Raw genomic sequence first — 15,595 nt, 5'->3', positions numbered from 1 at the left:
TCCATTTACACAAGTAGTTCAGACAAGTAATGGCTGTTGAAAACATAAAATCAATGTATCATGAAATCAATTGCAGGATAACAATGCACTTAAATGAAAAAGCCAATGTCAGATTTTTTTAAAGGGCATGATGCGAACAAATGTAGAATCAGTGACATTTTACAACACATATAAATTTATAACCCTACACCTTTGCTAGATTTTTCAGGATATCTGCTGTTATTGATTATGCTGTTTCTAAGTTTGACAGCTCAATCTGTCTGTGCGCCTGCGTTGTCTAAAATCATATACTATTTTAATTACAAAATTATAATTAAGTGATATTGTTTCAAATCATGAAACAGGTTTGTGTTCCTGACTTTGATGATGCATATCCTCAGCACAGTTTCAGTGGCCGCAATATTAATATACAATTTGTTCATCCATAGTAGCATACATTTGGATCATGATAAGCACAGTAAACCAAACATATACTGTAGTACCTCAATACCATGGTAAAAATGTAGCTATATGGTTTCTAAGTATTTGTATGAAAAACAGTAGTCTAAATACATTTAGTATAAATACACAAATGCCACCACTTAATCTAAAAAAAAAAATAAAAAAAAAAAAAAAACATTACTCCTTTAATACATTTAATACATGGTTACATTAATGATATAACACAATTCAATATGAATATCCCACATTTATTTCACAATACCATGGTGCAGTTAGTGTTACCACAGTAAATCCATGGTAAATGAATGTGATTTGTAGATTGAAAAGCCTTCTGACTGTACCATTGCACACAGTTTTTCTGCTGTTTGTCAGCACTGTTTCATCTTCCATTTTAGGTGTCGTCAATACATCAATGTTGAATGTTTAAATGCTTTAAATATGTCAGTATTGTCTGTGCAAACATAAGTAAATGTACATTTTGTAAAAACAAATTTTATGTAAAATACATATAAATTCTCATGAGATCATGTTGGAATGGCTTACAACATACTACTTCAGCAGTATCTTTACTGTGCATTCAGTAGTATGCTAATTTCCTGCATGCACAGAATACCCAGATGACCTACTACATTTATCAAAATGTGCAGTATACAAAAGGCCATACTGCGTGGGATACTGCATCCCACAATGCAATGCATTCAGCTTGACCTTCTATTTCCAGTGTATCTGCCAACATCTTTTTTTGGCTCATAATTTGATCGGACTGTAAAGGCTTGAGACCAGGCTTCCAACACCTATTGACCCATGAATTTTCAAGACTTTTTCAGTCATTTGTGATTACTGAATAAGAATATCTGCAAATCATTTTATAGAGACTGCACACAAAATGAAAAGTCAATCAAATTTAAAACAATAATAATGATTAAAGTAAATCAAATTTTAGACAATAATAATGATTAAAAAAATAAATAAATAAAAATTTTAAAATAATATATAATATATAAATATTAATAAATTAAATTTTATATATAAAATTTTGATTTATTTATAAAACATATTCATATGTTTATATATATATATATATGTATATATATCTAATAATATACACACACAATATAACAAATATATATATATATAATATATATATATATAATTATATATACACACACACACACACCACACACCTAATATATATAATATATATATATATATAATAGATATATATAGTATATATATATATTATATATATATATATGTATGTGTGTGTGTATATATATAATATATAGTATATATATATATATATAGTATATATATATAGATTATATATATATATAGTATATATATATAATACACACACATGATATATCTACATATAATATATATACATATACATATGGTACGTATATATATATATATATACATTACATATACATATATATATAATATATATATACATATATACATATATATACATATATATACATATATATATATATATATATATATATATAGTTTAGATAGTAGGTAGTTTTTAGTGTGTACTGTGCAGTGTGCAGGAAAACAGTAGGCTAATATTTCATTCCAAGTAAAATCTATGTGTGTACCTGCAGATTTAGCAGTATGGCTCCTATCCTCATGGCCTCGCTGATCTCCAGGTTGTAGGTCTGTAGGGGGAATCGTGGTGGACTCTGATTGTTGGGTGGCAGAACCTCTATATAGACCGTAGTTATGGAGCTCCTATATGCAGAGTAACAAAGAAAATAAAAGACCAAAGACACAAGCTGACAAAATTGAGAGATGTAACTGATGTAATGCAGTCACATCTGACCTCCTCGTCCGGGGGTCGGGGGCGTTGTCTGACGCTCTGACGGTCAGTGCATAGGATCGGCCGACGCTCAGCGTGACCCCTGGTGCTAACGTGATTCGTCCTGTGCGGTTGTTGATGATGAAATCACCTTGATCTCCAGCCAGGATGGCGTATGTGATGAGGCCGTTTAAACCAGCGTCAGCGTCCTGAGCCGTCAGCTGACAGAAGAAACAGAGAAATTATTACTTTAAGCCACATTCTTCATTATCTGTGTGTCACAACAGTTTGATATTACTCTTCCAAAAAGTGCTATGGTAATGTACTCAGATTTTGTGTTAACTGATTTTAAAGAGAACGCACACACAGATAGCAATTTCAAATCAATGAAATTGTTTAGAACAACAATAAAAAATTAACTAGAAACAAAAACTACAAACAATGACTAAAACAAATATATTATATTATATGAAATATTATATTAAATACATATTACATATCATTAAATATATTAAAATATCAATTATCATAATTTGTTGCTTTGCAGCCTGAAATGAAGATTTGACAGTTTTTGTTTTATCTAGCTGTGCAAATTATAACAACTTATAAAAAGGAACTACAATGAATAATTATATATTAAAATAAATTGTATAACTAAAATTAAATATAGAAATATTTAAATATATTGACATATAATTTTCCATGGTAATTTTGTGCATTTTCTTAATAACAATGACTTCTCCAGGACTGAAAATATCATGCCCCTTTATTTATTTATTGTTGTTTTGTTTTGTTTTTTTCAGGCATTTATCTTTCTAACAAATTGTATTTCATTTTTACAGATGATGAAACATATCTAAATGTTTAACTGGTAGTATACTTTATTAAATACCATGGTACTTCTATAATGCATGGTTTAAAAACCAAGGTGGTACCACAGTACCATGCTCCTATCCCAGTAATTTTAAAAAAAAATATATTTAAATGCCATTTTTCTCAACATATTTTACAGATGAGGTCTTAGTTCTACTTGCTGAACTTTTTCTTTCTTTAAACTCAACACTCATTACTTTAAATCAACCATAACAGAAAATCCATGCTTCCATCCTTATTAAAATGCAGATTAGACTCTCAGTATTAATGAGGTTTAAAAGCAGCATAATATGATTATTCAGGATAAATTCTCAAACACAAAGGTACAGATCAAAGACTAAAGACTTTTGATTAGGTTCAAAGACATCATTTAGATGTAAACTCTTAACCCTGAATGTTATCGTCTTAAAAAGCACCGGGGCAATAAATACACCCTGAGAGTAATTAATTCAAAGTCCTTCTAATAAGAAAGCACCACCTCCATCCACGGCTCTCATTATTGAGAAAACTCTCCAGAAGCACTGATCCGTACCACCGTGCCTTGGAGTGCTGAGGTATGAAAAAAATTCACACGCGTACACACACACACACACACACACACACACTCAAGGGCAGCAAATATGGCTTATAAAACACATCCAAGTGGCCCGTGTGACCTAGCTGTGAACTGTGACCTCATTTCAGGAGGATCCGGGCAGCTTGTTATTTCAAGAGAAACTACAGGCCTTTATGTGACCGATTTTCCTTTGAATCGTGACCCAGCCGTGACGGAATGAGACAAACACAGGCGGAGCAGAACATGAGCAGAGTGCCAAAATATTTCAGAAAGATGTGAGAATCTTTGATGATAGTTAGTGTGAGTGTGCGAGTGAATATGCCATAGCCTGAGGGAAAGAAAAGCACAACTTTATATCATTTTGCCCTACTTTTTGTCAGCCCACCATGTCTACACAAGCCACTTTCACAATGCAGATGAAAACAGTTGTCACTTGTCTTCTGAGTGCTTAATGCTGGTCTATATACAAACAGAGTTTGGTTATTTACAGAAGTGTCAACAACACTTTACGACCAAATAAACAACCTAAATATTGCTGATTAATCTGCATTGTGTTCACAGATCGAACTAAAAAAGTTGCTGAAGTGAATTTCAACGCACTGATGAACTCAGATGTATTTGTCACTTACAAAACGCGGCAAAAGAAAGAGACAGAATGAGAGCAACAGATGGACAGGTCATCTGAACAAATCAGTGTTGGGAAAGCTACTTTGAAACTGAATAATTTAAAGCAATTTAATTATATGAAAGCTACTTAAAAAAAAAAAAAAAAAAAAAAAAGCTTGGCTAAAGTTAGAAAAAGCAACAAGCAGTTAAGATGAAAAGCAAAACACAGTGAGGCTATTCAGGGGAGAATATATTCATGAATGCAACTGAGGTCAGATGATCTAAGTTACTGCCAATAAGAAAAAAAATAAATAAATAAATAAATAAATACAGTGAGGGGTTTTAAATTAATTATCAATTTCAAGAGTTACCTCACACTGTAAGAAAAAAAAATACAGTGAGGGGTGACTCAAAATCAATCCGAATTGAAATTAATAAAACTAAAAAATGTTTGAAAACTAAAAACATATTGATGGAGAGCAGAAATGAAAAAATTTCACACACACACACACACACACACACACACACACACACACACACACACAAAAGCCATTCAAAGACTTAAATGAAACAAACTGAATAAATCTCGCAATTGTTTTCCCATGCTACTGTTTTGAAAAAGCTGTTTGTGTGAAGGCTGCATTATTGAAAAGATTGTGACACAACTAAAACACGCAGTAAAGATAGAAACTTTTAGTTAGCAGTTACACCTCAACACTGGAAAAAATCAACTGAAACGTTAACAAAAATATATACAAATTATTCGCAAGGCAACCCGGGGAGAAAAATGATATTTAGGCATTTGAATGGGGTTCAGTAAGTCTGGTTAAAGATGTAAACAGATCGCAGTATGACTCACTGCAGTTCATTAGCTGCGGTTCATATGATCTGGTTCCTCTTTAAAAAGTTGCTTTATTGCCTGCCATACTTTGTGTTCATTTAGCTAAATGACTGTTTGCTTCATTTTTCAATGCATTTTTCACTTATTTCTTCAGAAAAAAAAAAAAAAAAAAATCTCCAGATCCAGAATTTTACTACAATCTTAAGTTATTAATGAAACAAACATAGTGCCGAGTTCATTTCACACTCCAAATCACATTTAGATTTCTCAACAAACACATTACGAATAAATGATTCATACATGGCTTCTCATAAACAAAGTGAAGGTTTCTGAGCTGTAGTGCTGTGTCCTCACCTGCAGGATGGTCTCTCCAGGCAGCATATTAGTGAAGATCTCCACACTGTATGACACCTGACTAAAAGTGGGCGTGTTGTCATTCGCATCGATGACCAGAATGTCCACCGTCACGGGTCTGCTCTGTTGAACGCCATCAGATGCCACCAACTTTGGAAAAAAAAAAAAAAACAATGATTTCAACAGCATTATACAACACAGCTCATTTTGGTTCTTTCTGAACATGTCAGTTCACTCATTGGCTTAATTTATAATATATATATATATATCTGATTTATAAGTATTAGAGAAAATACACAGAAAACAGAAAATTTATAGTTTTTTTTTTTTTTTACATAATTTGTACATATATATATATATACACATTATATATATTATAAAAATAAACACACAATTACATTTTATAAATATTTTTTATTTACTTATACTATATTACTTAATACAATTATATAATTGGACATTACTTCTAAATTATAAAATTACAATTTATCTTAATTCATGATTTATTTATTCATGCCTACAGTTGTGGCCAAAAGTTTTGAGAATTACATAAATATTAGTTTTCAAAAAGTTTGCTGCTGAACTGCTTTTAGATCTTTGTTTCAGTTGTTTCTGTGATGTACTGAAATATAATTACAAGCACTTCATACGTTTCAAAGGCTTTTTATCGACAATTACATGACATTTATGCAAAGAGTCAGTATTTGCAGTGTTGGCCCTTCTTTTTCAGGACCTCTGCAATTCGACCTGGGCATGCTCTCAATCAACTTCTGGACCAAATCCTGACTGATAGCAACCCATTCTTTCATAATAACTTCTTGGAGTTTGTCAGAATTAGTGGGTTTTTGTTTGTCCTCCTGCCTCTTGAGGATTGACCACAAGTTCTCAATGGGGTTAAGATCTGGGGATTTTCCAGTCCATGGACCCAAAATTTCAACATTCTGGTCCCCGAGCCACTTAGTTATCACTTTTGCCTTATGGCACGGTGCTCCATCGTGCTGGAAAATGCATTGTTCTTCACCAAACTGTTGTTGGGTTGTTGGAAGAAGTTGCTGTTGGAGGGTGTTTTGGTACCATTCTTTATTCATGGCTGTGTTTTTGGGCAGAATTGTGAGTGAGCCCACTCCCTTGGATGAAAAGCAACCCCACACAGGAATGTTGTCAGGATGCTTTACTGTTGGGATGACACAGGACTGATGGTAGCGCTCACCTTTTCTTCTCCGGACAAGCCTTTTTCCAGATGCCCCAAACAATCGGAAAGGGGGCTTCATCGGAGAATATTACTTTGCCCCAGTCCTCAGCAGTCCATTCACTATACTTTCTGCAGAAGATCAATCTGTCCCTGATGTTTTTTTTTTGTAGAGAAGTGGCTTCTTTGCTGCCCTTCTTGACACCAGGCCATCTTCCAAAAGTCTTGGCCTCACTGTGCGTGCAGATGCGCTCACACCTGCCTGCTGCCATTCCTGAGCAAGCTCTGCACTGGTGGCACTCCGATCCCGCAGCTGAATCCTCTTTAGGAGACGATCCTGGCGCTTGCTGGACTTTCTTGGACACCCTGAAGCCTTCTTTACAAGAATTGAAACTCTTTCCTTGAAGTTCTTGATGAACCTATAAATTGTTGATTTAGGTGCAATCTTTAGTAGCCACAATATCCTTGCCTGTGAAGCCATTTCTATGCAACGCAATGATGGCTGCACGTGTTTCTTTGCAGGTCACCATGGTTAACAATGGAAGAACAATGATTTCAAGCATCACCCTCCTTTTAACATGTCAAGTCTGCCATTCTAACCCAATCAGCCTGACATAATGATCTCCAGCCTTGTGCTCTTCAACATTCTCACCTGAGTTAACAAGATGATTACTGAAATGATCTCAGCAGGTCCTTTAATGACAGCAATGAAATGCAGTGGAAAGGTTTTTTTGGGATTAAGTTAATTTTCATGGCAAAGAAGGACTATGCAATTCATCTGATCACTCTTCATAACATTCTGGAGTATATGCAAAATTGCTATCATAAAAACTTAAGCAGCAACTTTTCCAATTTCCAATATTTATGTAATTCTCAAAACTTTTGGGCACGACTGTATATTGTCTTGTTGGTTTAATTTAAGCATAGGACCAACTAAATTTATTTATTTATTTACCAAATGGCAGTTTATGCTTAAAATATAAAAATTGTATATATATATATATATATATATATATATATATATATATATATATATATATATATATATAGTTACTTCATGCTTTATTCTTATATATCTTTTGCAATTTTACTTGGAAACCAAGATTTTTTTTATTTTTTTTCTTCTGCGTACTGCTTTAGAACAGACCCTCTGATTTGATTTGATCTGTATCTGACGTATAGCACAGCATGTGGGCACTTGATACAAGAAATTCTCAGTATTATAGAACAGCTTACAAATGTTATCGGCTAAAACTGCCACAGCAGACATTTGTCCAAAGACTCCCACTGCGCTTCTTTCAAAGGCACTCAAAGTGCTGAACTAGCAGCCGTAGGTTACTCCGTTGTTCCTCAGCTTGTATTACCATGAGCTTTTCCCCAGAGAATAGTGCAAGTAAATGTGGATCAAAGCCCAGTGGTTACTCAGCTTGAGCAGGAGAGGAGAGCTTTGCATACATAAACATTACGCTGGAGAACAGCTCCAGGCCAGCGAGATCTCCAGAGTGGTTTGTTCTGTATCCAGGTGGAGTTCTTGCATTAGCCCTAGGCAGGTTGACCACTCGATTGTGCTGTTATTAGACACTCACTGGGTTTGACCTTAAGGAGTGTTTGGCTACTGATTCTTTGAGATCTTTCAGCTGCTTGGTGTATCTTATATAGTCAAGTTATGCATTTTCAGGACAGGCAGACAGATATGGAGGACATTTGTTTTGGATTAGCAGTAGTAGATTACAGTAAATTAAGTTTTAAAAAATAAAGTATTGAAAAGTACTGAAGACAAGTTTTTATGAAAACTACCTTATGTGCAGTTGAGTTGTATATTATTTTATCTGAAAATAAATAGCATTGAATCTAGTAGTGTTGTTGTTCATTTTAACCTCTAATGTACCAAATGAGAGAGTTCCCTGTATAGTTTACAGCATTTGTTGGGAGAGATCCCCCCCCCCTTAGGAAAGCCACACTTCTGATTCAGATTCTGAATAACTGGCTATCGGTTTTGGCTGAGAAATCGGTGCATCTCTATATTTATATGATTTTAGTTTTAGTTAAGTATAATAACCCCGGTAAGTTCGGCTTTACAATAAGTCCTTCAGCTGTCCATCTGTTCCAGAATGCCATTGAAAGTGATGTGAGATCACCTCAGAATAGTATAGTCTCAGAATTGCACGTATTCACTCAAACACAATCAAAAGGGATATTATGGTATAGCAATAAAAAGAGAAATTGAAGAGACAGTGTAAGTGTAAGTCCAAGAAAGCATGAAAGACAGTGTCCGCGGATCTCTCAGTGATTAAAAACTTCGCATTGTTCTTACAATAACTTCCACCACAAAACTCAGAGAGTGAGAAACATCTCAGTGTTTCACTCAGAAAATTTCAGCCCTGTTTCTGTCATTTAAAGAGCATTTTTCCCCTCTGTGTGACTGGCCCTAATGGATTTTGATTAGGCAATGAAAGTAAAAAATTGTAAACTCCAGAGAAGAAACATGTGAGATTACTGACAAGCAGGAGACTTAAGCATCAGTGTCCATTTTTAATGTAGAAATTAAAAAGATATTTAAGTTTCGATTTTTCTTTTCAGCCGGTGTTGCTGAATGAAATAGGGAGGATCAGAGGATGAGGGAAAGGGGAAAAGGTGATTGTCAGTTAAAGGGAGGTCAGAGAATCGTGATGGGAATTCAAACTTTGGCCTGTCAGAGGATCAACTGTCCAGCTAAACCCCCGAGACGGGCCGAGTGTGAATGATGTGACTGCTCACAGCCAAAAGGGCATACTGCATTAACATTTCATCCTCACTCCAAAAATAGACTTTTAAAAGGAATAGGTCAGACCAAAAGTCAGTTTTGTCACCTTTACTTTACTTTTTGGAGATTTAGATACCCGGTCACCATTCTCTATCAGTTTATGGAAGTGAGCAGCTCAAACTTTCTGCTAAACATATTCTTTTGCATTCCACACTCTTCTTCATTTGCACCTATTCCGTGAAGAATATTTAACATCCATACAGTGTTTTCATTGCACAAAACGTTCTTTACAAAGGAAAAAGGTTTGATCATAAAATGTTCTCCATGCTAAGAAAAAATGGTTCTTTTAAGAACTGTTAACTGAAAGGTTCTTTGGGGAATGAAAAATGGTTCTTCTGACATCATTGCGAAATTACACTTTTTTAAGATTGCACAGAATAAAGTCATACAGGTTTTTTAACAATATGAGGTGAGTAAATGACAGCGTTTTCACAAATGGATGAACTTTAGCATTAAAAACACACTGCAGGGAAGTGGAGTTTGATTGTGTTTGTCTCTCTTCAGGTCTAATAAATCTACAGCTGATTTCCTTTCATGTATTTGTTTCAGCCTGTTTGTTCTTTATAAAAGAAAACATATTAAATTTGATTGGGTCTCTGTTTTGTGCTGATAAGCAGACTATTGTTAAGCCTTTCAAATGGATTAACACTTATTATCAGAACTATAATTGCCACAATCTCACAGTGAGCAGGGGCGTGTCCAGGCGAGTACGATTTGATTGGCCATCCCAAAATTTTAAACTATGATTGGCCAAAGCCAGTGGTCTATGTCATAATGTGACATATGTAATGATATAAAGCCATTCCTCGATTCTCTTAATCCAAATTAAGGTGAACATGACATTTTAAAAACAAACTAATTGTTTACACACACACACACACAAAAGCTTTAGAAAACTTAAAGCATTTAAAATGTCTATCCTCTTTGTGAACTAAATTACTAAATCAATTCAGTTCATTCGCTTGCATTAATTTAATCCGATGTTTTTCTGTCTTCTTAAACTTTTCTGGCAGCAGAAGTGTTTTTTTTTTTCCTGTCTTTTCCTTTCTTTTTTTTTATTCATATTTTTTTTTTAATATCTTTTTTTTTATATATATGTATATTCTGTGGGTATAGAAAAGTTTTACCCCCCTTTAAAATAATCACATTGTGTTGCTTTGAACCATGCAGTCACAACTGAGCTTTGCCAAAATGCAACTTGAAGATTCAAATGGCAGATGAGACTTAAATTGAATTATTTGGCCTCAACACCAAACGATATGTCTGGGGAAAATCCAATACAGCTCACTATCCAAATAGCACCATTCCCAGTAAAGCATGGAGGTGGTGATATCCTGTTATGGGGGTGTTTCTCTGCAGCAGGGACTGGGACACTTGTCAGGATAGAAGGAAAAATGGATGGGGCAAAATACCATCAAATTCTTGAAGAAAATCTGCTGCCCTCTGCCAGAAAGTTGTCAATGGGAAGAAGTTTTACCTTCCAAAATGACAATGATCCAAAGTCACAGCAAAACTGAGCACACAGTGGTTGAAGGAGAAAAAGGTGCATGTCCTTGCATGATCAAGATAAACGTATTTTCATTATTCTGATCACTCATAACTCATTACTCTGACATAAATTAATGAATTAAACATAATTAAATTATTCATACAGAGACTTCATCTCGCCTACTTCCGTCATCCCTGATGACATCATCCCAAATGGGACACCCCGACTGAACCGGTCAAAGATGAACACACTACACCTCTCATATTAAACAATGATCAAAACACTGCACTCAAATGTTCCTTCTGTGATCCAGCTGTCTTTTTAACTGCTCCTTGGAGATGAGGGATTCTGGAAAGATCAGAGACACTTGAGCCCAAATCTCAGATCAATAGAACCAATCAATGGACAGAGTCCTGAAGAGACACTTCACATACTGAACAAACAGCATTGTTTCGATCGCTTTGTTTTGTTCTTCAGAGCAAATAGTTGTCATGCTGAGACTTGATGTTCAAGACAGAAATATTAATCTTAAAGTAAGAACATTGCCTGTTGTTAATAAAGTAGATGCTCCTCATGCCAGAGGAGTCCCACAGGACAGATCGTGACTCACACAGTGTTTTAGAAGAGCAGTAAATAATCTCAAGAGGACAGAAGACTGAAGAGACTGAACTAAAGCGACCAGTCATTCATTTTCAATGAGAGAAGAGACATGAGTGACAGGAACTGTACATAAATCACAGTGTGTCCTCTGGACAAATATACTATATAGTTAAAATATTGTCTTAATTTAATAGTTACAACTGATTTTGCGGTAAATAAAATTCAATAACATAAATGTATTTATTTAATTAATAAAATTTCCAATTTTCAAAAATCTAATGTTTTTATCATATGAACACGTTATAATCATGGATGATTTTACCAGCAAGAGCTAACTGTATTTTTATACATATTAAGTCTGAAAATAATTAAAGTAATAAACTTTTTGCTGATATATCAAATTAAAATCTCTCTAACTGTCTCTCTCTCTCTCTATATAATACATATTTTTTTTCCTTTGTATATTAAAATGCATTTAAACTATGGATGCTCATTTTGGTTAATTTTCCCGACCGACAACCGCTCATTATCTGAACATTAACCATTAACTGATACGATAAGAACATTAAATTAGTATTAAATAAATAATAGAATGGACGAGTGTCTATGACCCATTACAAATAGCCTACAAAAATATGTATTTTTCATGGGTTTATTTTAACATTTGCAAACAGTAGGATACAGAAAAACAGAGCAACAACAGAACCTGAATTAACAGATAGTCGAATTATCATGCACCTCTGAGAACAAAGAAAAAACATAATAAAATAATATAAATAAAAATAATAAAATTAATGGGCCTACACTAAATATTTTTCACTTAATTAACAAATTAAGATGACAAAACGAAAACTCACACTGAATCCTCCTATGCGCTTTGAAGAATCTATAGAAAATAAATAGCAGGCCTACCTCAGTGCACAACTTCTGTCTAGTTTTTATTTTAAAAAATTAACATGTTGACGCGGTGTGGAAAACACCAGTTTCTGGAGTGTTGAGCACTGTAGCTAATCACATACATATCTGTTGATTTCACAAACGCAATGGCCAATCAGAGATGTTTAATCATGTTATTTAAACATGTTATCAAACAAACCTACCTGTGATTTCCTAATGATCCTGAAGACATTGATTAGCAAACTCAGGTGTGTTTGATTAGGGTTAGAGCTAAACTCTGCAGGAAAGTGGATCTCGCGAGCCAGATTTGAGGATCACTGGGTTAAACGGTCAATACGAGTATCCCTAATTTAAACAGTTTATACTTTAAAAATACAGTTTTCATTTATTATATATTTAAACATAGCATTAATATATTTCATTTAGGTTGATTTAAATATTAATTACTAACCTTTTTCCTCTAATATACATTACAAATGACATTGATACAGAAACGAGAATCACTACCAATTATAATAATATGAATTTCAATACATAAAAAGTCCTTAAATGGCATGAAAATAACGTTACAATGAAAATAATTTAATGGTCCTAAAAAGGCTTTATTTTCTTTATATACAAAATAAAAAAAATTCTTTTTCTTTTGATTTTAGGGATGAAATGCAATATTTTTGAGTGATTCAAGGGTCAATACGAGGCAATAGGAGGTTTCCAAACAGGTATATGTGTATGCACATTATGTTTGTGTGTGTCACGTACCGTTAAGGTGTAGTTGGTCTGTATCTCTCGGTCCACTGGTTTCAGTAGAGTAAGGTAGCGTGTGATGCCAGTAGATGTGATGGAGAAGATGGAGGTGTAGTCATTCAGAGTGATCTTCAGCTGAGGATCTTTTGTCTTCACAAAACAAACAATGATGAGAGGTCAAATGCAGGATTACTACACTACTATTAATATGAGCATGACACACCATCCACACAAACCTCATGCAGTCACGCAATCCTCAGGTTGCATAAACACGCAAGAGTCACTCGACCACCTCATTTAGTCTGACATGCAAGAGCCTCCACAGAAATACAACAGTTTTAACTGCTTGTTTGAAAATCTTATGTATAAATCTAGAGAGAAAATGAAGTACATGCATATTTTAAACTGACAGAAATGCTGCGACTTTAAAAATGATCATACAGAATGTCAGTACAAGCTGTTTGTCTGCAAACAACCTGCGTTAGTTTGTCTATGGAATTATCTCATCTATGTTTAATTCAGTTATAGACAGAAAGAGATTTGTATATAAAATATGTATATGTATATAAAATAAAAAAAATATTATATACATTTAATTTATTTATTTATTTGTTAAAATACATTTCTAAAATAAAACCCCCACTTATGTAAATCTGGTATTTTTATCATACAAATAATTTTTCAAGAGTATGATTTTCCTAGCAAGTTCCTAGCGAAATAAATAATGTTTTCCATATTTACACTATGTACAACCCAGGATAACACTGGGTAACATTTGTATATACATTTTACAATAACTCTTTTGAAGGAAATCTATAAATATAATGTTAACTCATATGTCAAAAAAAGATATAATGTTAACTTATTTTGCATGCAAATTTTTGTGCAGTCAAATACTATTTAGAATGGGAATGGCTGCCTCATTACCACCTATTTCAACTAGCAAAAAAAAGTGTAACAAACAATGGCTTACAGCTGTGACAAATTAAAGCCTATTGGATAAAAAGAGACAATCTATTCAGTATATCATGTCCCAACTTCCTGTATTAATAGGAAACACAGCATCAAAGGAAAGAAAACTGCATTTGTCAAACCATTATATTATGAATATAATATACTATAATATACTATAATATAAAAGAAAAGAAAAGAAAAGAAAAGAAAAGACAAGAAAAGAAAAGAAAAGAAAAGGGCACACATCACATCACTCAGGTACCTACTGGTGTGGCCCCTGGCAACAGCTACAATATAAAACATATGGAGAGACTGAAACCATCTGTGATTTTGTATCTTTGCATTTCCAAGACAAGAGTGAAGCAACATTATGTAAATGTCCAGGCACTTTTCATGAGAACATCTCACCTCTTCTATGTCATTATCCAGTGCGATGATGCCCAGTGGGGCCGTGAGGTTGGCGCTCCCTGAGATGGTGGTGCCAACCGAGGCAGACTCACTGATGAAGCCCTGGTACGAGGATCGCTGGAAATATGGCGCCTGATTGTTCTCATCCAGAATTTCAATCTGCAGGTTAGCGTATGCAGGAAGAGGGTGACCGTTATCCTGCTCGGCCTGTTCACAAACAAACAATATAAACTCTCAAATTTCTCTAAAAATAAAAGCTTAACTGTGTCATATGATTGAATGTACAGTAGCTTGACACTTTCAATTTGAAAAAAAAAAAAAGATCTGCTGGTTTTCGCACATACATTACAATGATGAAAGTATAGTAGTAATGAATGATTATCATATATATATATATATATATATATATATATATATATTATATATATATATATATATATATATATATATACTGTATATATATATGTATATTTACATATACACTTTTTTCTATATTCTATAAATCCATTTTTCAGTGTAGCTAGTTAGTGTAAAGAAATTTTATTAATGAAGTAAAAGTTTTTTTATTATTATAAAAAAAATTTTTTTTTCTAATTTATCAAAGGATTTTAATTAATTGTCAGTCATTTTCAGTCAAGTCCAGCAGTTAAAATACTATCCAAAATTCATGGACCTAAAATGGCTCAAAATTGGTCTTTGTATATTGAAGAAGAGTGGATACATCTCCTTGAACATTTTCATTTCAGTTATGAGCCTGTCTATCACTGATTTCATTAAGAATCCATGAAAGACTGCAGCTCAGTAACTCAATAGCCACTTCACACATTTGAAATGCACACATACAGACTTCTGTCAATGTTGACAGCAGCAATGTTTTTTTGTTATTTGGTTTCGAATTTCAGCAAGCTCGAAGCGAACTGAGAATAGCATATCGTTCTTTGTTATTATGAAACGACGAAATCATAACAGCAAACACAGTCATGCATCGTTTCACAGAGGAAACATTTAAATTACCCCTGCTGTTAAACTGCTACCC

General features: G+C 33.8%; 1 protein-coding gene across 1 annotated transcript in view; it reads right to left on the bottom strand.

The window, feature by feature from the left end:
• Positions 1–15,595, bottom strand: part of LOC109069595 (protocadherin-15-like) — a 113,985-nt gene that overhangs the window by 15,144 nt on the left and 83,246 nt on the right. The window contains exons 13-17 of the mRNA XM_042769623.1: positions 14,560–14,766; positions 13,213–13,347; positions 5,476–5,625; positions 2,270–2,466; positions 2,046–2,175 (exon numbers count right to left, since the gene is read on the bottom strand). Of these exons, the coding sequence (XP_042625557.1) occupies positions 2,046–2,175; positions 2,270–2,466; positions 5,476–5,625; positions 13,213–13,347; positions 14,560–14,766 (819 nt within the window). The remainder of the gene's footprint in view (positions 1–2,045; positions 2,176–2,269; positions 2,467–5,475; positions 5,626–13,212; positions 13,348–14,559; positions 14,767–15,595) is intronic.

The sequence above is a fragment of the Cyprinus carpio genome, chromosome A13, assembly GCF_018340385.1.
Source record: "Cyprinus carpio isolate SPL01 chromosome A13, ASM1834038v1, whole genome shotgun sequence".
Lineage (NCBI taxonomy): Eukaryota > Metazoa > Chordata > Actinopteri > Cypriniformes > Cyprinidae > Cyprinus > Cyprinus carpio.
The sequence above is the reverse complement of the archived record's forward strand: the minus strand, read 5'-3'. Positions and strand labels throughout refer to the sequence as shown.